A 20,584-nucleotide genomic window follows, 5' to 3' on the forward strand; every position below is an offset into this window, starting at 1 on the left:
GGCGGGGGTCCTTCACGCCGGGCCAGCCTCTCCGCAGCCCCGCGGAGCGAGCGGCGACGGCTATCGCGGACCGGGGCGCGCGGGCGGGCAGAGTGCGAGTGGCAGCCAGCGGGACTGTACAGCGATCCATTTATTCCAAACCAGTTCGTAACACGCACACGTGCGCGGCCCCTGCCGACCCCCCCCCCGCCCGCCCCCGCCTCGCGCGGGGCGAACGGCTCCTCCTTGCCGCCCGGCTCCGGCTGCCCGCGTCTTGGGCCGAACCTCGCTCTTAGTTGGCCATCTCTTTGGCCACGGCCTTGTTGAGCTTGTCCTTGAGGTAGGCAGTCCGCTGGCGGTCCGACTTCAAATCCAGCAGTTCGTAGTAGGGAACCTGCGGAGGGGAAGGGGAGGGAGAGGTGAGAGCGGGGCCGCGGCGCTCGCCGGCTTTCAGCAGCTCGTGGAAAAGCCGGCTCGGAGCAGTGAGCTCCTGGGGTTGGAGCGGGCTGGGGGACTCACGTCCACCACGAGGAAGCCGGCCGCCTGGACGTGGCGGCGGGCCATGACGTAACGGCCCAGCAGGTCCTTGCTCCTGTTGCTGAAGTTGGGGAACTCCCACTTGAGGAAGGCGACCCTGCGAGACGCACCGAAGGGACGGGAGGCCGCGAGGCTCGAGCGCTGCCCTCGCGAGCTCCTGCCCGCGCAGCGGGGCAAAACGCCGCCCGGCAGAGCGGCGAGGCGGCTCTGCCCGATCTCCCCGGCACGGCTGAGCCCGGACCCACCTCCTGGCGCCTGCCGGCAGCGGCTTCGTCCCTTCCGAGCGGAGCAGGTGGGGAGCACAAAAGCCCTTCAAGGGGAGAGGCTTGTTTTCACCGTTCACCAGCATCTCGGCATCTGCACGAGGAGAGGAGGGAAGGGCGAGCGCTCTCGAGGCCCGCTCGGGCGCCGCTGTCGCACCCGTACCTCCCCAGGGGACGCGCGGCCCGCGGGGTCTTGCGGCTCCCCTTCCCGCGGCGGTAGCGTGGGGCGGGGGGTCCAGCCTCCTTCCCACCCTGCCACAGGGGACGTTTTCCTTCCCGAACGTCACCTGGGGCACAACGAGTGTCTGCGGCACGGTTTTATCGCCAGCGTCCCACGGGAGGGGACGCGGGACCCACGAGCGACAGACGTTGCTGTGGCAGCCGGCTGGCCGGTCCCCGCCGCGGTGGAAGCGGGGACCGAATTTGACAGGGCTGCAGAGGAAGGGGCAGAGCGGGGAGCCCAGGGCGGGCTGCGGGGGTCCGGCAAGGGGAAGGCAGAGCGGACCCCCCGACGGCTTTCGTCAGCCTCGGCGCTGCCCGCTGCTCCTTTGGCTGCAGGAGGAGGACGCTCCTGCTACCCACAACCGTCGCCCGGGGCTGCCGCTTTCTGCTCGTCCTCGGCAGGCGAGCCGTGGGAGGCGCAGGACCCGGCAGCGCTGATGAGGAGGAAGGCTACGAGGCCGAAGAGGGAGAGGGGCCGAGCTCTGGCACCTGCGCCCATGCCCTCAACTTCGGTGCCCTCCACCGAGGAGAGGGCCTGGGCGCCGGGGAGAGGACGCGCTCACCGATCTGCCAGCCGTAGACGGTGAAGACGCTGAAGCGCCCGTTCTCCTTGCTCCCCAGCACCCCCGCCAGCGCCTCTTGCAGGCTGCTCTGCAGCAAGGTGACCTTCTCCCTGGCTTGGCCCAGGGCGCTCAGCACCTCTGCCGGCAGGAACGGCCCCCCGTAGTCAGGGCTTTCCAGCCTGGCAGCAGCGTTGATGTGGGTGAGTTTCAGCCGTAAGTTCTGCGCCTTGAGGGACTGGTCGCCTGGTGGGAGAAGAGGGGCAGCGCTGGAGCGGCGGCTGACAGGCAGGCCCAGCTCTCGTTTTGGGGGCCGCCTCAGCCTGCCCCAGTCAAGAGTCCCGGCTCCAACCCCATTCCCGCCCCATCGCTCAGGACCCGCTCCACGCTCACTGCCGCATCTCCCACAGCGGGCAGAGGGTGCTCGGCCGCTGTCAGATAGGTCGCTGCCTGCCAGCACCTAGACGCAGATCACAAACCACCGAGAGTTCGCTGCCCGGGCCGCGCAACGCCTGCGGGAGAAGGGGCCGACCCCCTTCCCCGAGCGGCGGGTGAGACCGGGCAAAGCGAAGCGCTGCAGAGCCGGCGGTGCCGTCCCACCAGGCTGCCTCCTTGCAGCGGGCGCGGGCAGCCGCGGGTCCCGCTCGGGGCCCGGCCTTGCTCCCGCCGCGGGGCGTTCGCAGCAAGCTGCCCGAGCCAAGCGCATCCCTCGTCGCAGAGCCCTGCGGGAGCCCCATGTCTGTGGCATGATTTTATCCCCAGGGTCCCACGGGAGGGGACATGGGGCCCATGGACTACAGAAGTTGCTGTGGCAGCCGGCTGGCCGGTCCCTGCCACGGAGAAGGCAGGGACCGAATTTGACGGGGCTGCGCGTCCCCGGGGAGCAGTTACTGCCTCGCTAGGGAACGCCAAGGCCTCGCACCTCTGCTCGAGCCTCAGCGCCGGAGTGGAGCAGCGCACCGCGCCTCGGAGCACACAGTTTCCACAACAAAGCTGGGAGCAAACCGTCACCCGGCTTCACCCGGATGACGGCTCCGCAGGTGCTGCTCCGGCGGTGTAACAGATTCAGCCGCCCGAGCCGGACCTCCCCGGCTCTGCTGCCCTGCGCTGCGGGGATCCGGGACAGCCACCCCCAGTGGGACAAACTCCCTCCCAGTCGAACCATCGACCTGTGCTGGGCCAAACCGGATGCGAATTTAGATGGGCCAAGCTTGGCATTCCTTGGCCCAGGTCTGAGGTTCCCGGTGCCTGCGCTGCCAGCAGAGATGCCCACCTCACCTCGTATCTGAGCGTGGAAGTTGGGTGCCAGCACTTTCTGCAGGTAGGGAGCCCTGGCCTGCTGCAGCACGCACAGCGACCACACCAGGTCCGTCAGCAGCAGGGGGTCCAGGCTGTCCAGCTGGTCCTGCAGCTTCTCATGGACCTAGAGAGAAGGGAATCGACAGCTCAGCCTCAGCCGATGCCCTGATCCTGATGTCAACGTGCAGGCCTGGCAGGTCAACCCATCCCCGAGGCATTAAGGGGAACCTGATGCGCAACGTCTTCTCTACCGCAGTGCTTCTGCTGGGCTATTCTGCCCAGGAATCACAGCCAGAGGAGGAAGCTCCTCACCTCACAGGATTTCCTCCCGTTAAACCAGGCCTATCTGGACAACTCTTTTGTCCGGAGCCCCTGGCTGACCTGGGGATGCTACTTCCACATCTTGCCCTTCTCGCTGTCCCAGGGAGACCTCCAGCTCCCCAGCACGGCTAGGCCACGAGGGACAAGCCGCCTTGCAGCGGGACGCTGGGTCCTGCCCACGAGCAATGCCCATTTAGGCCCTGTTCCTTCTCGGCTGCACGTCGCACGGGAACTCCCCAGCCAAGCAGAGAGAGGCGGAGGAAGGGGAAAGGCGCAAGGCCACGGAGGATCCCTGGAAGCTGCCCGTCCTGCTGCGATCCCCCAGCGCTCGTGGGGCTGCAGGCCGCTCGGCAGGGCCGGGCAGGCGGAGAGCCGCGCTCCCTCTGCTGGGTGCTCGGCGACTGCTCGCGCCCGCTCAGGGCTAAGTAGCTCCTCTCTGGAAAACGCTGGCCTACATCTGTCCCCGAGGAGATGAGCGGCAAAGCTGCGGGGCTTTCAGTGACGGCGGTCGTGATCTCAAGGTCACGTACGCAAGCTGACTCCCTCCTCTGCTTTTCAGACCTAAATCTCCTCTGAGCACGGCCTAATAGGGACAGCACTTTTCCCAAAATAGGCCGAGGGAATCTCTCCCTTCAGGTAGGTGGGGAAGGACCTGGTGGCACTACGGACGCGTTCCCTCACCCAGGGACATGGCAAGCGTCAGCACAGGAGATGGCAAAGCCAGGGGAGGGACGCTAACGGGACGCTCTGCGCCCTGAAGCGTCCTGGCACAGCAACGCTGCCCCCTGGGGACCTGAGAGCCCCGTAATTTCCAGGGTAACTCTGGTCCCCCCAAAGCCCAGCAGCGCTCTAGGCCAGCCTGGCGCTGGGGGCAGAGCCAGGCCCCGCGCGCTCTGTGCAGAGCCGGTGACGCTCTCGGGCTCTTCCCCAGCCTCAGGCCGCGCGCTGGCTCGGCCAGCTCCTGCTGGGAGGTGCGAGCGCCAATCCCACGTAACGCAGGGCGTCTCCTGCTCCCTCTCGGGCCCTGGCGCTCCCACCCGCCGTCCGGCTTTGGTGCGGCTCTCCCAGGCCTGCGGGGCACGGCAGGGCCCTGCACATCGCTACTCAGCGATGCCCGCGGGGGCTCGGCCGCCTCCTCCACGAGCAGGGGGATGCCAATGACAGCATCTACCCCACGCTCACCTCTGGAGGGCTGCTACGGCCTTGGCTACAGCATGACTACATCCTACCGTCGCTAGTGTAGCACACGTGCGGGACACCCAGTGGACAGAGTGACGCTGCCGTGAAGGGGTTAAGAGTCACCTGCCTGCTGTGACTTAGCAGGAAATCCAGCGGACAGGGTGCTACACACCAGGCAGGCAAAGAGGGGAAAAGATCTGGCTCCCTGCCGCAAGCTGGGATGCGGAGACTTTGCAGCATGTCCCCAGGCAGGAAGACAGCGAGCGCAACTGCCTGAAACAGCCTCTGTCCTCCTCGGGAGCTCCCCGGAGCCCGACGAGCAGCGTCAGCGCCGCCAGGCTCAGGGCTCGGCTAAGCTGGGAGAGTCACGCAGCTCTGCCAAGAACAGCCGTGTGACTGTGAACCTGTGGCCTCGTTATAAAGAGTTAATTACGGCAATCAGAGTCCAGGAGGGCAAGCAAACGCCCACACGCTGCCTAGATCTGTGCTAGGCAAATTAGCTCGCGGGGACTCTTGAGCCAGTCTTGGACTAAATGGCTCGGCTACAACCAAGCGAGCAGCCACAGGAGCTCTGTGTGGGTTTTTCAGTCTGGCCTGAGCTCTGGGCTACCTGTTTCCATCTCTCGTCTTGGCTGTTTAAAGCTGGCTCGAGACATCCATCACTCACATTTGCATAGGGATATGCGCTAGGAGGAGATCTGCAGCCTTTCTGCTGGCTCTGCAGAGGGAGGGAGGAAGGCTTACAAGGAGAGGAAGAGGAGGAAGGTTACCATGCTAAAGAAGTCCTCGCTTCCGCTGGGCTGGAAGTTCAGGCGGGCAAAAGACAGGATGATACTGCACACATGGGAGACCGACAACTCTTTGGTGTTGTCCAGGGCGTACTGAAAGACAGAAGGGACAAAATCAGAGGTTTCGATCTCTCCCAAACGAGCACAGACAGGAAAAGATCGAAAACGCTAGTCAAGAGCACGTCCAGCCCCACGGCAGGATGGGAACACACAAGCAAAAGATCCTCTTGTGCAGCCCTGGGATTTTACCCTGGCACGAAGGAAAGCTGTGAGTAGATGCAGAGCTCAGTAACGTTCCTACTTGTCTGGTACAGACACAGAGGCGCAGGCACATAAAACTGGGTCAGGGCTGCGAAGAGGCTGTGGCCGGGGCTCCCTCCCCAGGTTCTGCAGGTGCCTGGGGAGAGAAGCTGCTCTGGGACTCAGGGGCTGGAGGCTGGAAAGGGGGCTGAAACTGCCCAAAAATCAGCACAGATTCCGACCGTCGATTTTAGTGAAGCATGAACAGTGAATACCGTCAAACCCAGTTACAGCCACCGGGTAGGGAGAACAGTGACGACACGGCAAGCGCTCTCTGGAGAGCGGGGGGGGGAACTGCCACGCACGTCCTGGAAACTGGGGAGGATCGGAGTCGCGCTGGCCCCAGCGGTGCTTCCTTTTTCCCCTCGGCCTCCTCCCCCACCTCCTCACCTGTGCAATGGCCTCAAACAGCGGCAGGTTGAGCCACTTGAGGACGGCGAAGGACCTGATGCAGCGCGTCACTTCGACGGGCGTCATCGTGGACACGTGGGGGTGCAGGTCAGTGGCTATCTTCTGGAAGACCTGGGGCTGGTGGAAATTCAGTTTTCCTTAAAGGGGCAAAAGAAAGTGGCAGCTACTTACAAGGAGCTGGTACGGGAGCTACGCCTGGAAGGGCGGTGGCGGCACAAGCAGGAGAAGCACAAAGCGAGGATCAGAGGAGGCTCGGAGGCAGCCATTGGCTTGGCTCCATCCTTTCTGGTCAGACACAGCTAGACCAGGTCTCTGCTGGGTCCTGCCTCACCCACCAGCTCCAAATCCCAATGCCAGCTCACACCTGCGTCTAGCGCCGGCGGCAGATTTTATCTCCAAAAACATAGTCCCAGGTGCTACAGATGCTGCAGCAGCCGCCGGTGTGGCCAGAAGAGTCCTGAGCCCGGTAGGGCTGCTGGGGGCTGCAGCACAACCCCCCCAGAGACGCTCAGGTCAGTACGGACCTGCCAGGAGGGGAGCAGCTCCTGCACGAGAGGAGCGCAAACACCATAGCGCTGAGCACGGCACGGGACGCGAAGGCAGCGGGAGGCAGAAAGATGTCCCCTGCCGCGTGTGGGAGCCCCTCCGCGTTTGCGCCTGGGACTCGCCGCAGCAACGACCCGTACAAGCCATCCCGGTGCAACGACACGGCAGCTACGCACGAAAAAGAGAAAGGTCCGAGGGGTGCGCAGCCATCCCAGCCACCTCGGCAGAGCACCGCTCCGGCGGGGAGCCGCGCCGCAGCCTGCCCCGTGCAGCAGCCGGCTCAGCAGCACCCCCACAGCATTGCCTGGGCCTGCGAGAGCCAGTCTCGCTCCCAATCACATCCAATCAATGAAATGAATTTTATCTGTATATTTTAAGGCCAGAGGAACTGCTGGATTATCTGGCCTGATCTCTGTGCATGACACAGGCCTGTCAATACCATCCAGTTACCCGTTCTGAGCTGAAGCTCCTGCAGTGTCGTCTCCGAGAACGGCCTCCAGAACAGATTTGGAGGCCACGACATGGAGAATCCACCACTTTCCTCGAAATTCGTTCCAGATTAATCAGTTTAATAGTAACTAAGCTAATAACATTAACAAGAGAAGCACCAGCTCTCTCCAAGACCAGGTCTACTGGGGTTATTCCTTTGCGGGTTAGCTGTGCTCTAAAAATAAACGCCCCAATGGTCATGAGAAGGGCTGTTATCACTCTGGGAAGCCAGACAACGAGCTGAACATCCAAACTGCGCAGAAGGGCTCTTGCTCGGCTCTGTCGGCTTCTTTTATCCCTGTTCGCCTGGGCTCTCTGCCGGCCACCAACAGTAACGTAGAGAACAAGACCACACAAAACATTACACAGAGAGAGGGGCCAGAGAACTAAGAAACCCAGGATTATAACGTAGATTATCAATTACTGCTAGTCTGCTCTTTCTAAAGTTGTTTCACACGGGGTCTGTTACCAGCAGGTACCTGCTGGCTCTGGTCTACCCTGGGGCCAGAAACACAATCAGGACGGCTGTCACTGCCCTGCTACTTTTACAAGTGTCAGCAGACACTTCAGAGTACTTGTCGCAAGGCATCCACTGAACAGTACGAATTCAGCAGCCAGTGCTTCTCAAACATTAATCAGTTTGCCACTAGGACATCTTGGGTGGACAGAAAGCAACTATTGCAGTGGCACCGTCCCCCTGCAAACAGGCTAATTCCACCTCGGCAGTGCAGCCCTCCCCAGGGCTCCTGCTCAGCCGTCCTGAAACAGGCTGCTCTTGAGCGCTGCAAGGTGCCAGCAGGGAAACGGAGGCAGAGAAACCCTGAGAAGCCCACGGCCACGGGAGGAGGGGCGAGATGATTTTAGGCCTTTTGGGGACTTTATCTAAGTAGCTCGCTAGCTGCCTATGTTGCAGGGCAGACGGGCTCCCTGGTATCCTGCCTGCCCTTCAGAAGATCTCTCTCATCACACAACGGTTCCCTTCTTCCTGTGCGTCTGAAGAAAGAAACCGGAGCGTACAATCGACGGAGCACAACCAGGTCCTGGTGACAGGACAAAGGTGAGTTGCAGGGTGTGCAACAGAGCGAGCATGTCCTGCTGCCTAAGAAGGTCTTTCCAAACTGAGCAGGTGTGAAAAACCTCTGCTGGGAGGAGTCTGTGGCAGGGGCTGGCGATACAGAGGCTTAGGGTCCGAGAGATAGGATCAGCGCTGCTCATGGCACTGACTGCACTGCAAGCTGGAGAGGCACCAAGGCCTTGCAGATGTACCTGTGCTCACTCCAGGAACCGCACGGCTCCATCAGGTGGGGCACTAGGTCCAGCCTAACGTACCCTGCCAGCCTTTCTCCTTCGCCAGGCTTCAACGCCCTGGTAGCAACGCCATCAAATGCTAGCTCAACGGGAGTCTACCACATGTAATGCTCAACAAAGCAGGTCGCAGCACAGCCATAGCACACTTACCATAGGCAAAAATCAGGTCCATCAAAACGTTGAGGCTGAGCTCGGAGTGCTTCTGAATCAGGTGGTACGACAAGGCCCGGAGCAGTGGCACAGAGCGCCGGTTCTGGTATGCTAAAGCCAGTGTTATTTTCCGGATATCATCAGGGTTGAATTGTTCAGCAAGCTCCAGAGCCTGCCAATAAATGTTTTGAACAGAGATGTGAAGGGAAAGCACAAAGCAAGGAACAGAGATAGCCTTTATATGGAGCGCGATGCATCATCCCCAAATACGTGACTAGCTGGGCCCTTCCAAGAACACGTCGACTTGACCGGACCTGGCCAGTGTTTAGCTCACAGTAAGGCTAAAGAGCTGGGAGAGGAGAGTAACAGCTCATGCCAAGGGAGATTGAAGAGAAGCAGAACTACGTTCATGTCAACAAGATTGTCCAGGATCTCACCGTTGCCGGTTCTGCCATTCTCCGGCCGGCAGGACCTCAGTTTCCATTTCAGCTAAACTCCAGCACCCGCCCCTGCCCTGACTCTGTGCTCTGTGCCGCAGCCCGGTCTCCAGGCGCTATAATACGCGCCAAGCAAAGACTGACAGAGGAATGGCATCCGCTGCTGGGTCATTCTCTCGCTTTCCACTGTAACTTCTGTTTCATTTGCGGGACACTGTCCAACATCTTTTGTTTGGGATCCGCGTGAGGCTGACAGCCCAGCTAGATCGAGCTACAGCGCTCCGCCCTGTCTCACACTAATGTCTGTAGCATTTATTTATCCCCAGGGTCGAGGGTGAGAGACAGTGGGGCCCATGAGCTACAGGTGTTGCTGTGGCAGCTGTTTGGCCAGTCCTCAGCACAGGCCAGATGAGGACTGAATTTGACGCAGCTGCAATCAAGCTGTCACAAGGTCCCTGTAGCGGTTCCTTCCCAAAGGACATTTCCCTCATCCTGGGAGTGAAAGAAACAGGGACCCCACTGAGCACTGGCACGGTGAAGAGGACAGATCTTCCCCAGTCTTTAAAGGTGGCTGAAAGAAGGTGTCCAGAGGCAGCCTGAAAGCAAGGATGGTTTTAACTCTCTGTTCTAGCTCCCATCACAGCCTAACTTTTGCAGTGAAGCAAAGGACAAAATTTTGGGCAGTTGCCTGATGCTGGCTCCGTAAGTTACTGCTCGTCATCTGAGCCAAGGTAACTCTTGTGCGTCCCCTGCTAGCGGGCCGCAGCAGGAAAACGAAATACATCAGCTCAGACTAGTGTGAGTCATCCCCTCGCACCAGCACACCCTGGGAGGTGCCAGCGTGTGCGAGCTCCCTTGCCTACACGGCTCCTCAGCGCAAACTCTTCCTAAAGCACCTATGCAGAGGAAGCTGCTTAAACAGGAGCCCGTAAGCACATACCAAAGCAGTTTGGCTTAGCAATGAACTTGGCTGGTGAGGAATGAGCCTTGTCTATAAGACTGTTTGAAAGAGACAGGCTGGTTAAACAGCTTCTGAAAGGGGGTCTCCCTTATGTATATATATAATTTTTTATCACCTGCAGGAAACAGCCCAGCTGAAAGAAACGGAGCTGGGAAGGGAGAGCCCGACCCGCTACCTTGTCCTCCAGCCGGTCCATCAGAGCTGGCGAGATGTGCCCGATCTTGGACATCAGTACCACCACGGTTTTGGTGCCCTCGAGCTCTGTCCAACGCAGCTCCAGCTTCTTGATGACCTCGTTCAGCAGCTTGCTCTCCTTCCCCTGCCTGAGCGCCAGGAACTCCGCCAGGGAGGCGAGCTGCCTGAAGCTGAGGCGCCTCAGCCGCCAGAGCACCTCGTGCTCCACCGACTGCATCTCCCTCCTGCTGCTGTCCATCCCCAGGGAGTACAGGCTCTTTAAGAGGTTCACCAGGGTGTTATTCCACACCTGAGAAATCTGGGCAGCAAAGAGAAATACGGGAAAGACGTCAGTCAGACAGAGCATGAGAGTTACAGCGAGCTTGTACTCAAGTGCACCAACCACCCAGTTGTCAGCCACGAGAAAACACCAGGCAACGCTCAACCTCCGCAGAGAGGCAAGAGAACTGGCCAGTGCTGAACGGGAGGGCGAGTCCTTCTTGGCCACGGGACAGCTCTCTCTCTCCCACCACGACACAAGACCCCTGCCTATCATTGCAGGCGTAAACCGTGCAGTCAGGTACTGCAGCCACAAACCGGAGCGACCTAGTGCTCTGGTGTGGGAGGTGAGCCGCGTGCCTTTATCGCAAACGGAGGCCGTGTGCCCAAATACCGTAAAGATCACAGCCCTACCCAGGCCTGTAGGCAGCGTGACTAAGTCTTGACAGCGAATTACACAGCATTTATGCAGAGAGCTGCCATATACACCGTAAACTCGCTCTGTCCTGAACCGCTCAGCGCACCAGAGAAGGAAGCTATGCAGATTTGTTAGTGGCTGGGTAAAACGTTTAAGTAGACTTTACCCTCCTCTGGAGGTGTATACACCTAAACATTCCCATGGTGTGGCTAGGATACGGCACCAGTGACTAGTGAAACAAGGAGCAGTGAGAAAGAAGGATAGTTCAGGGCAAGAAACTTGAGGAGCTCTGAGGCTCGGGATTCCTGCTGTCCCGGCCGATGTGAAAGGACCATGTTTAGAGGCCTTGCCAAATAGGCTCCATGGAGTAAGAAGTCGCATTTCAGAGCGGTTCTTGTTGGGGCGAGAGCACCGGTCTCCCAGAGGCAGAGTGGGAGGCTCATCTGACTCCATGCAGAAGGAGCAGATACTTCCACCTCAGCGCTCATTTTTTTTTCCAATGACTCTAAAAGGAAGACAGCGTTAGGCGTGAATCCCACTGCACCAGGACTTGCCCAGCCCCACTCTCCCCGGCCACCATCTGCGGCTTTTCCACCAGCTGCCCGGATCTGAGACGGAGCTATGGGTGCCTCAGTTCTCCAAGAGCGATCAGCGTTCAAGCTTTCACTTCCTTGGTGTCAGGCAACGCCCTGTACCTCAGCCACGAGGCCATCAGCCTCTTCATTTCCAGATCAGGCTTCCCCGTCCTGTGTGTGTTCTGCCACTGCTTTGCGATGCCAAAGTCAAAGGATGCATGAGGGCTTCTCCAAAGAGAAAGCAACAGAAGGTCAAGCAGAAAATGACTACTGTTGTGCCCCCACATCCAGCCCGTGTTCATGTGCAAGACCCAGTCTGTTGAAGTTTCCCAGAGGCTGGGCAGCATTTTACAGCTCAGCTCTGTGGTTAGGTTATTCTCACCAGAACCCAAACGCAGCTAAACAGAATTCCCAGTCCAAAAGCTCTACCAATTTGTACAATAACAAACTACATCCATAGGATAACATCAATACCAAAGGGCCCCTTCACAGCGCTGTTCAGAAAAGATTACTAAAACAGCCACCTCCAGGCAGAGCACAGCACCTATTTGACAGAACGTCGCAATACTACAAAATGGTTTAAGAAACAAAGAATCGCTTTTCAAATTGACAGCGCAGAAGGCAAGCAAGGCAACGCAACGGCTCACGGCACTCAGAGCAGGATGCACCGTGTGTGTTCAGGCAAACAAAGGCTTTAATTTTCCGGCCTGTCAAAACTTCAGCGTTTCTACCAGCAAGGCAAATTCCTCAAACGATGCTCAGGCACGGTCCGGTGCCTTAGGGAACCACCACTTGTACAAGGACGACCTGAGCTCTCCGAGGGTGCTCTGCAAAAGGTTCCTTGAGAGAAAAATCACAAACCAGAACGCAGCGGACAAAACGAGCGGAGCTCACGAGTTGCCCAGCGTCGCCCGGAAGGTCACTGGCAGAACCAGAATCACGTTTGCCCCCCTTTACTGATCCCCCCGTCTTTTCCATCCGTGCACTGAGACTATATTTCCGCACACCTGACCGCTCACTAACACCTCACAGCCCATTAGGAGCTCTTCCTCCCGAGTGCCGATCATTTGAAGTCTCTGGCTCGTCTACACAAAGACGCTGCAAGCTGATTAATTTGTTTTTACGTTAAAACATCTTTGCGTTTACACAGTCACTTCTTACATCAAATTACCTAGGATTGTAGGTTGTAGTAACAGCTCTCTGGAAAAGGATCAGTTGTGTTTCTAACAGGTCTGCTAGCCATTTCTCGCCTCTCTATCACTGAAGCGGTGCAGCAACACGGCTTTACCAGCTCTGGGATATCACTTCTCCGTCGAATCATCACACCAACACGCGCACCCCTTTGTCACTTGGCAATGGTGACACAGAGCTACGTAGATTAGCACAAGCAGTACTTTCATTCAAAATACAGCGGAAATGTTTCAGCTCGGTTTAGCTAATTCAGCACCCTCAGGACAAATCCTACCTGCTATCCTCAGGCAGACAGGTTTTAGGGAGCAGGTATTATAGCACAGATCAGGAGAAACATCAAAGCGTCTGCAGAACGCTTGTGGCCCCAGAGCTCAGTCAGGGAGACCTGGGACCCATGAACTACAGCTATTTCTGCAGTAGCCAGCCGAGCCAGTACCAGCCACAGAGGATGGCACTGCATTTGACGAGTTTCTGACAACGTTTGAAGTAAGGAGAGTATAAAGTACCACGCAAAGTGCACCGATTTCCTTTGGACACCCCATCTTACAAGCAGGCTTCTCCTGGGGCTAAGCACTGGCGAGGGGAATGACAGTAAATTCACCAGGATGCGCAGGTGAGAAACCGCAGGCGCCGGCAGCTCTCGGCAAGTCCCTTAAGCTGTCGGGCTGCATGGCTACGACACATCTTTGCCACAAACGGCTGAAAGGGCAGCAGGTGAATTTTACTGAGAAAACTGAAAACGGACAGGGGAAGGAGAAAAGTAGAGCTTAACAGGGATGGTCTCCTGCCTCTGTCCACTGAGGTGTATGATGTCCCTGGCCGCTATAAATTTCTGCAGAGAGAAAGAAAGTATTTTTATCCTGCTATATTTTGTCCATGACATAAAAACCATTGCTTGCAGAAATAACTCAGGTTTTGGGACGGAGCTGGTCATTTCCGCTTCCTGGTCCCCTCAGCTTTCCCTCGGAGAGGAAAAGTACACATCCTAAACATGCAACTAGTCTGACAGATCCCCAGCAAGGGCTCCCGGGAAAGCTGCTGCTCTACGCAGTCAAGCTAGCTCCATACACAGGAACCTAGTCAGCTTCCCAAATCACGTTCTTCCCAAAAACACCTCTACCACATGAGGGAACTTACCTGAGAATCAGTGATGACAACGAGCTGTTGGAAGCGTTCGTCTTGCAAAATGCTTTCAGTCTCCAGTTTTTTTTCTGCTGCAAGTCGGGAAAGTTGCATAATTACTAGGGAGGCTTGGTTGCTATTGAGAGAATGAAGTTCACTCAACTGGAAGAGTTCTTGAGGACTAGTAGCTGTTTCAATGAGTTCGCTAATCACTCTGTGCTCTGGATTTCTGTTGTCTTCCACCTGCTCTTTGACGGAGAAGCCGTCGGCCCAGCTGCAGGGACTCGAAGCATGAAATGAAGTGAAAGGCCCTTGAGGGAGAGCTCTGGCTATCACCATCTTACCAGCCGACACGAGCAGAGAGGCTGGGACCGCTGAGGGAGTAGAGACGAAGGCACCAAAGTGCCGCCAACAGCAGTGCCGCACCAGTCGGGCTGCCATTGTGCAGCTACGTCTACAGGGAAAGAAGGACTGAGGCTGTAACGGACTGGAGGTCAGTGCCACATTTTGGAAACACTACAAAAGGAAAATAAGCACTTTAGAAAAAGGAACATTTCAACATTAAAAAAGGGGGAGGCAGCAGACTTCTACTAACAGTTATCGGAAAAGGGGTTTTTCAGTCATCAACATTCGATTTGAATCGGTAACAAAAGCTTTCTGAAGATCAACAAAGCACTGAAACAGGAGGCGTGAAGTCTCCCTCATGGGAATGGCTTTAGAAGGGGCGAAACACTTCTCTGGTGGTGCTGATCTGACTGCAGACTACCTTAGGGGCTGCACTCCGGCACGGCTTTCCAAAGCAGCATGCACCACTCCAAAACGGTAAACAGCTGGGCCGGAGCAAGGAAGAGCCACTGCGGGCTCCGCTCTCACCACCGAATCCGAGATGTTACCTAGAGCAAGAGTCTGACAGCCCCAGAATTAAATAACTTCTGGAAGGCCCTTCCAGTCACCTTTGCTATGACAGGTTAACATGGCTTACAAGGTTTCAAGGGCAAACTGGACAAACTGATGGAAAAGAAACCCACTGAGGGTTACTGCCTGCAGAGAAGCCAACATCCATCTCAGGAAGCCTTAGAGCACCACAGGGCTTCCCTAGGCGTTCTGGAGACGTGGAGCTGGTCCAGAAGGGCCTCTGCTCTGGCCCAGTGTGGTCGTGCCTACGGCTGCAATCGCGCCAGGAGTCTTTTGCCAGGCTCGCTGGTGCCGCGCACGCAGCCAACAGAGCAGCTGACCTCAAGGAGTGCTTCGGGTCACCCTCATTTGACGGGATTTCAATCAATCGAGCGCACCAAGACTCCTCTTAGCACTCCCTAAAGCTTCTGCTGAACAGCAGGACCTACCCCAGACCGAGAGCAGCCAGGCCAGCTCAGACCCGCAGCCACGGAAGGGCAATCTGAGAAGCGGCAACCTCAGAAGGAGGCAAGCAGGCTGCCGGGGCTGGCGCAGGGCTCCCCTTTTCATCTGAGCCCTGTAGCACACGCGCCTCCTTGCTGCCCTAGAGACCAGTGCCGCAGCCAGGGCTGCCCCCAGCTCGTGTGGGGCACTTAAAGGGCCTGACGGGGCCTAGCCCTGACCGCAGGATGTCTCCCCGTTCCTCGGTTCAGCCAGCTGCTCCCAGCTCCCCCTGACCTGCTCTGCTTCCAACCCATCCTCCCCAGGCTCCCGGTCCAGCGCCCCTGCCCTGCCCAGCTTCCCCCCCTGCAGCCTCACTAGGCTCGGCCCAGTCTCCCCTTGGGCTGTCCCCACGCAGAGCCTCTCCCGGCCTTGTCCTCGCTCCAGGACCTCACCTGATCTGTTCCCGCTCAGAGCCTGGCCTGGTTGTGCCTCGTTCCCCCTCCCAGGGTCTCACTAGGGTCAACCCACCACAGAGCCTCCCCTCACCTGGCCTAACGTCCCCCCACCCAGGCATGTCCCCACGCAGAGACTCCCCTCGCCTGGCCTAATGCCCCCCCATCCAGGCACGTCCCCACGCAGAGACTCCCCTCGCCTAGCATAATGCCCCCCCACCCAGGCATGTCCCCAAACAGAGCCTCCCCTCACCTGGCCTAACATCCCCCCATCCAGGCATGTCCCCACACAGAGCCTCCCCTCGCCTGGCCTAATGCCCCCCCACCCACGGGTGTCCCCACACAGAGCCTCCCCTCGCCTGGCCTAATGCCCCCCCACCCACGGGTGTCCCCACACAGAGCCTCCCCTCGCCTGGCCTAATGCCCCCCCACCCACGGGTGTCCCCACACAGAGCCTCCCCTCGCCTGGCCTAATGCCCCCCCACCCACGGGTGTCCCCACACAGAGCCTCCCCTCGCCTGGCCTAATGCCCCCCCACCCACGGGTGTCCCCACACAGAGCCTCCCCTCGCCTAGCCTAATGCCCCCCCACCCAGGCATGTCCCCAAACAGCGCCTTCTCTCACCCGGCCTAATGTCCCCCCACCCACGCGTGTCCCCACGCAGAGCCTCCCCTCGCCTGTCCCGCCCGCCCCCCCCTCCAGGGCCTCGCCTGCCCTGGCCCACTGTCCCCCAGGGACTCACCGGGCCTGTCCCCCCCGGGAAGCCTGCTCTGGCCTAGCCGTGTGTCCCCCCCCAGGGCTGCCCCCATTCAGGCCGGGCCTTGCTGCCCCCCAGAGCCCCGGGCCCAGCCCTCCCCACCAAGGCCGCAGCCGGACCGCCCCCCCCCCCCCCGGGCCTGATCCCCCCGCAGACCAAGCCTTCCCCATCCTCCCCCAACGACCCCGCACCCCTCCCATCCCCCCCCCCTCCAGGGGTGAGGGCCCAGGCGTCCTGGTCCTCCCCTCCCCCCGCACCCGCCGCCGGGCCTGACCTCGGCCGCGCCGCGCCGCGCCGCCGGGGAGGCGCCGTGCGCACGCGCGCCGGCGCGGCGCGATGACGTCAACGCGCGGCGGCGAGCGCCCATTGGCGGAAAGGGCGCTGGGCGGGAAGGGCGCGACACTTCCGGCGCGCGGAGAGCGGTGGCGCGGGGGGAGGGGCAGCGCCGTGAGGGGCGCGGCGGCGGCAGCGGCGGGAGCTCCCCCGGCCCCGCTGCCCCCCCCCCACCCCCCCCGCCGCGGCCTCCGTCCGTCCCCGGGGGGTCCCCGGCCCCGCTGCCCCCGCGGGAGGCCGCAGCCCTGGGCCCGCCGGCGAGATCCGCCCAGTCCGGCTGAGGGCGCCGCGGCCGCCATTTTGTGGGGGCGCAGGACCCCCCCCCCGGTGTGGGGGTGTCGGGACACAGGACGGCCAGTGTGGGGGTGTCGGGACACAGGACCCCCCCGGTGTGGGGGTGTCGGGACACAGGACCCCCCGGTGTGGGGGGTGTCGGGACACAGGACGGCCAGTGTGGGGGTGTCAGGACACAGGACCCCCCGGTGTGGGGGTGTCGGGACACAGGACCCCCCCGGTGTGGGAGGTGTCAGGACACAGGACCCCCCAGCGTGGGGGTGTCGGGACACAGGATCCCCCAGTGTGGGGGGTGTCAGGACACAGGACCCCCCCGGTGTGGGGGTGTCGGGACACAGGACCCCCCCGGTGTGGGAGGTGTTGGGACACAGGACCCCTCCGGTGTGGGGGGTGTCGGGACACAGGACGGCCAGTGTGGGGGGTGTCAGGACACAGGACCCCCCCGGTGTGGGGGGTGTTGGGACACAGGACCGCCAGCGTGGGGGTGTCAGGACACAGGACCCCCCCGGTGTGGGGGGTGTCGGGACACAGGACCCCCCCGGTGTGGGAGGTGTCAGGACACAGGACCGCCAGTGTGGGGGTGTCGGGACACAGGATCCCCCAGTGTGGGGGGTGTCAGGACACAGGACCCCCCCGGTGTGGGGGTGTCGGGACACAGGACCCCCCGGTGTGGGGGTGTCGGGACACAGGATCCCCCAGTGTGGGGGTGTCAGGACACAGGACCCCCCCGGTGTGGGGGTGTCAGGACACAGGACCCCCCAGCGTGGGGGTGTCGGGACACAGGATCCCCCAGTGTGGGGGGTGTCAGGACACAGGACCCCCCCGGTGTGGGGGTGTCGGGACACAGGACCCCCCCGGTGTGGGAGGTGTTGGGACACAGGACCCCTCCGGTGTGGGGGGTGTCGGGACACAGGACGGCCAGTGTGGGGGGTGTCAGGACACAGGACCCCCCCGGTGTGGGGGGTGTTGGGACACAGGACCGCCAGCGTGGGGGTGTTGGGACACAGGACCCCCCCGGTGTGGGGGGTGTCGGGACACAGGACCCCCCCGGTGTGGGAGGTGTTGGGACACAGGACCCCCCCGGTGTGGGGGTGTCAGGACACAGGACCGCCAGTGTGGGGGTGTCGGGACACAGGACCCCCCGGTGTGGGGGTGTCGGGACACAGGATCCCCCAGTGTGGGGGTGTCAGGACACAGGATCCCCCAGTGTGGGGGGTGTCAGGACACAGGACCCCCTCGGTGTGGGGGTGTCGGGACACAGGATCCCCCAGTGTGGGGGTGTCGGGACACAGGACCCCCTCGGTGTGGGGGTGTCGGGACACAGGACCCCCCGGTGTGGGGGGTGTCAGGACACAGGATCCCCCAGTGTGGGGGGTGTCAGGACACAGGACCCCCTCGGTGTGGGGGTGTCGGGACACAGGACCCCCCGGTGTGGGGGGTGTCGGGACACAGGACCGCCAGTGTGGGGGTGTCGGGACACAGGACCCCCCGGTGTGGGGGTGTCAGGACACAGGACGGCCAGTGTGGGGGTGTCGGGACACAGGACCCCCCCGGTGTGGGAGGTGTTGGGACACAGGACCGCCAGCGTGGGGGTGTCGGGACACAGGACCCCCCCGGTGTGGGAGGTGTTGGGACACAGGACCCCCCCGGTGTGGGGGTGTCAGGACACAGGACCGCCAGTGTGGGGGTGTCGGGACACAGGATCCCCCAGTGTGGGGGGTGTCAGGACACAGGACCCCCCCGGTGTGGGGGTGTCGGGACACAGGACCCCCCCGGTGTGGGAGGTGTTGGGACACAGGACCCCCCCGGTGTGGGGGTGTCAGGACACAGGACCGCCAGTGTGGGGGTGTCGGGACACAGGATCCCCCAGTGTGGGGGGTGTCAGGACACAGGACCCCCCCGGTGTGGGGGTGTCGGGACACAGGACCCCCCGGTGTGGGGGTGTCGGGACACAGGACCCCTGCCAACAGCCTGTGTGCCACCCTCTGCTCCGGCGCTCGCCGAGGGAGAAGGCACTGGAGGGTCCGGGCCAGGCGTCCCACCTGGCCCCATGTCCCCACGGTGTCCCCAGGTATGCCACCCGTCTTCACGTCCCTGTGTCACCTGCCAGGGCATCCCACCAAGCCTGCGTTCCTGTGTCCCCCCCCACCCCAGGTGTCCCTCCTAGCCCATGTCCCCATGGTGTCCCCAGGTGTCCCACCTGCCCCACGACGCCACGGTGTCACCAGGTGTCCCACCGGACCCATGTCCCTATGTCCCCCCGAGGCATCCCTCCTGCCCCACATCCCCGTGGTGTTCCCATGTCCCCCCCCAGGTGTCCCACCTGCCCTGCATCCCTGCAGTGTCCCCAGGCGTCCCACCCGCCCCACGTCCCCACATCCCTCCAAGGCGTCCCACCTGCCCCACATCCCTGTGGTGTCCTACCGGACCCATGTCCCTATGTCCCCCCCAGGTATCCCTCCTGGCCCACATCCCCGTGGTGTCCCCAGGCATCCCACCAGACCCATGTCCCCACACTCCCACCAGGTGTCCCACTTGCCCCATGTCCCTGTGGTGTCCCCCCTGGCCTGCATCCCCCCTGGGCATCCCATCTGGCCCATGTCCTTGTGTCTCCCCCCCCCCAGGTGTCCCACCCAGCCCATGTCCCCACAGTGTCCCCAGGTGTCCCACCTGTCCCGACAACTCCGTGGTGTCCCAACCCCGGGGGCCCACCTGTCCCCATGTCCCTGCATCCCCCCCAGGTGTCCCACCCAGCCCATGTCCCCACAGTGTCCCCAAGCGTCCCACCCAGCCCCACATCCCCATGGTGTCCTCTGGGTGTCCCACCTGTCCCCATGTCCCCATAGTGTCCCTAGGCGTCTCACCCAACCCTGCATCCCCTTGGTGTTCCCTGAGTGTCCTACCCAGCCCCGCATCCTCATGGTGTCCCCTAGATGTCCCACCCGTCCCTGCATCCCTCCCAGCTGTCCCACCCAGTCTGTGTCCCCCCGAGCATCCCTGGGTGTCCCCTGGCATCCCACCCGGCCCCACATCCCCGTGGTGTCCCCCAGGTGTCCTACCCGTCCCCACGTCCCTCCCAGGCACCCCACCCAGCCCGCATCCCCCTGAGTATCCCCGCGGTGTCCTCCAGGTGTCCCACCAGTCCCCACATCCCCACAGTGTCCCTAGGCATCCCACCCAGCCCCGCACCCCCGTGGTGTCCCCTCCGTCCCCGTGTCCCCCCAAGCATCCCCGGGGAGGCTGCCCAGTCCCCTGGCTCGCGCGGCCCTGCCCTGCCCTCCCGGGCCGCCCGCTGGCAGCGGCGATCCAAGCGCGGGGGCTTTTCGCCAAGGCCAGGAAGAGCGTCGCAGGCTCCCTGGAGCGTGGCAGCACCGAGCAGCGCCCGCCACCCCCTCCCCGTCCCCCGGCGAAGCCTCCGCCCCCACAGCCCCCGTTCGGGGCCCATGCCGCATGCCTCGGTCCCCGCTGGCGGGACGGAGGGACGGCAGGATGGAGGGACAGAGACAGAGGTACCAAGAGACAGAGGGACGGCGGGACAGTGGGTTGGTGGGATGGAGGGACAGAGGGACGGTGGGATGGCAAGATGGTGAGATGGAGGGACGGCAGGACGGCAGGTTGGTGGGATGCAGAGACGGCGGGATGGCAAGATGGTGAGATGGAGGGACGGCAGGTTGGTGGGATGGAGAGATGGTGGGATGGCAAGATGGTGAGATGGAGGGACAGCAGGACGGCAGGTTGGTGGGATGCAGAGACGGCGGGATGGCAAGATGGTGAGATGGAGGGACGGCAGGACGGCAGGTTGGTGGGATGGAGAGATGGCGGGATGGAGGGACAGAGGGACGGTGGGATGGCAAGATGGTGAGATGGAGGGACAGCAGGACGGCGGGTTGGTGGGATGCAG

At 61.5% G+C, this 20,584-nt stretch overlaps 1 protein-coding gene and 4 non-coding genes across 11 annotated transcripts; all 5 read right to left on the bottom strand.

Annotated features, from left to right (window-relative positions):
- Positions 1-115: 115 nt before the first annotated feature.
- On the bottom strand, positions 116-16,399 carry TBRG4 (transforming growth factor beta regulator 4). Of its 7 annotated transcripts, none has more exons than XM_068934019.1 (11): positions 16,331-16,399; positions 13,525-14,025; positions 9,926-10,243; positions 8,353-8,524; positions 5,839-5,996; positions 5,131-5,241; positions 2,840-2,984; positions 1,565-1,807; positions 762-873; positions 499-613; positions 116-373 (listed from the first exon to the last, which is right to left on the bottom strand). In XM_068934019.1, exons 2-11 carry the CDS (start codon positions 13,948-13,950, stop codon positions 272-274), a joined length of 1,902 nt encoding a protein of 633 aa, XP_068790120.1. In that variant the 5' UTR covers positions 13,951-14,025; positions 16,331-16,399; the 3' UTR covers positions 116-271. The 7 variants fall into 7 exon arrangements, with proteins under 7 accessions (XP_068790120.1, XP_068790118.1, XP_068790119.1 ...); XM_068934017.1 differs by having other exon boundaries at positions 13,525-13,963; positions 16,331-16,394; XM_068934018.1 differs by lacking the exon at positions 16,331-16,399 and adding an exon at positions 14,853-15,363 and having other exon boundaries at positions 13,525-13,963.
- On the bottom strand, positions 1,079-1,216 carry LOC138066404 (small nucleolar RNA SNORA5). Its single transcript, XR_011139842.1, has one exon. It is a non-coding gene; the product is annotated as a small nucleolar RNA SNORA5 (small nucleolar RNA).
- LOC138066403 (small nucleolar RNA SNORA5) lies at positions 2,295-2,432 on the bottom strand. The gene has a single exon (XR_011139841.1). It is a non-coding gene; the product is annotated as a small nucleolar RNA SNORA5 (small nucleolar RNA).
- Positions 9,087-9,224, bottom strand: LOC138066402 (small nucleolar RNA SNORA5). Its single transcript, XR_011139840.1, has one exon. It is a non-coding gene; the product is annotated as a small nucleolar RNA SNORA5 (small nucleolar RNA).
- Positions 12,727-12,864, bottom strand: LOC138066405 (small nucleolar RNA SNORA5). Its single transcript, XR_011139843.1, has one exon. It is a non-coding gene; the product is annotated as a small nucleolar RNA SNORA5 (small nucleolar RNA).
- Positions 16,400-20,584: the final 4,185 nt, after the last annotated feature.

This window comes from Struthio camelus, chromosome 2, assembly GCF_040807025.1.
Source record: "Struthio camelus isolate bStrCam1 chromosome 2, bStrCam1.hap1, whole genome shotgun sequence".
Taxonomy (NCBI): domain Eukaryota; kingdom Metazoa; phylum Chordata; class Aves; order Struthioniformes; family Struthionidae; genus Struthio; species Struthio camelus.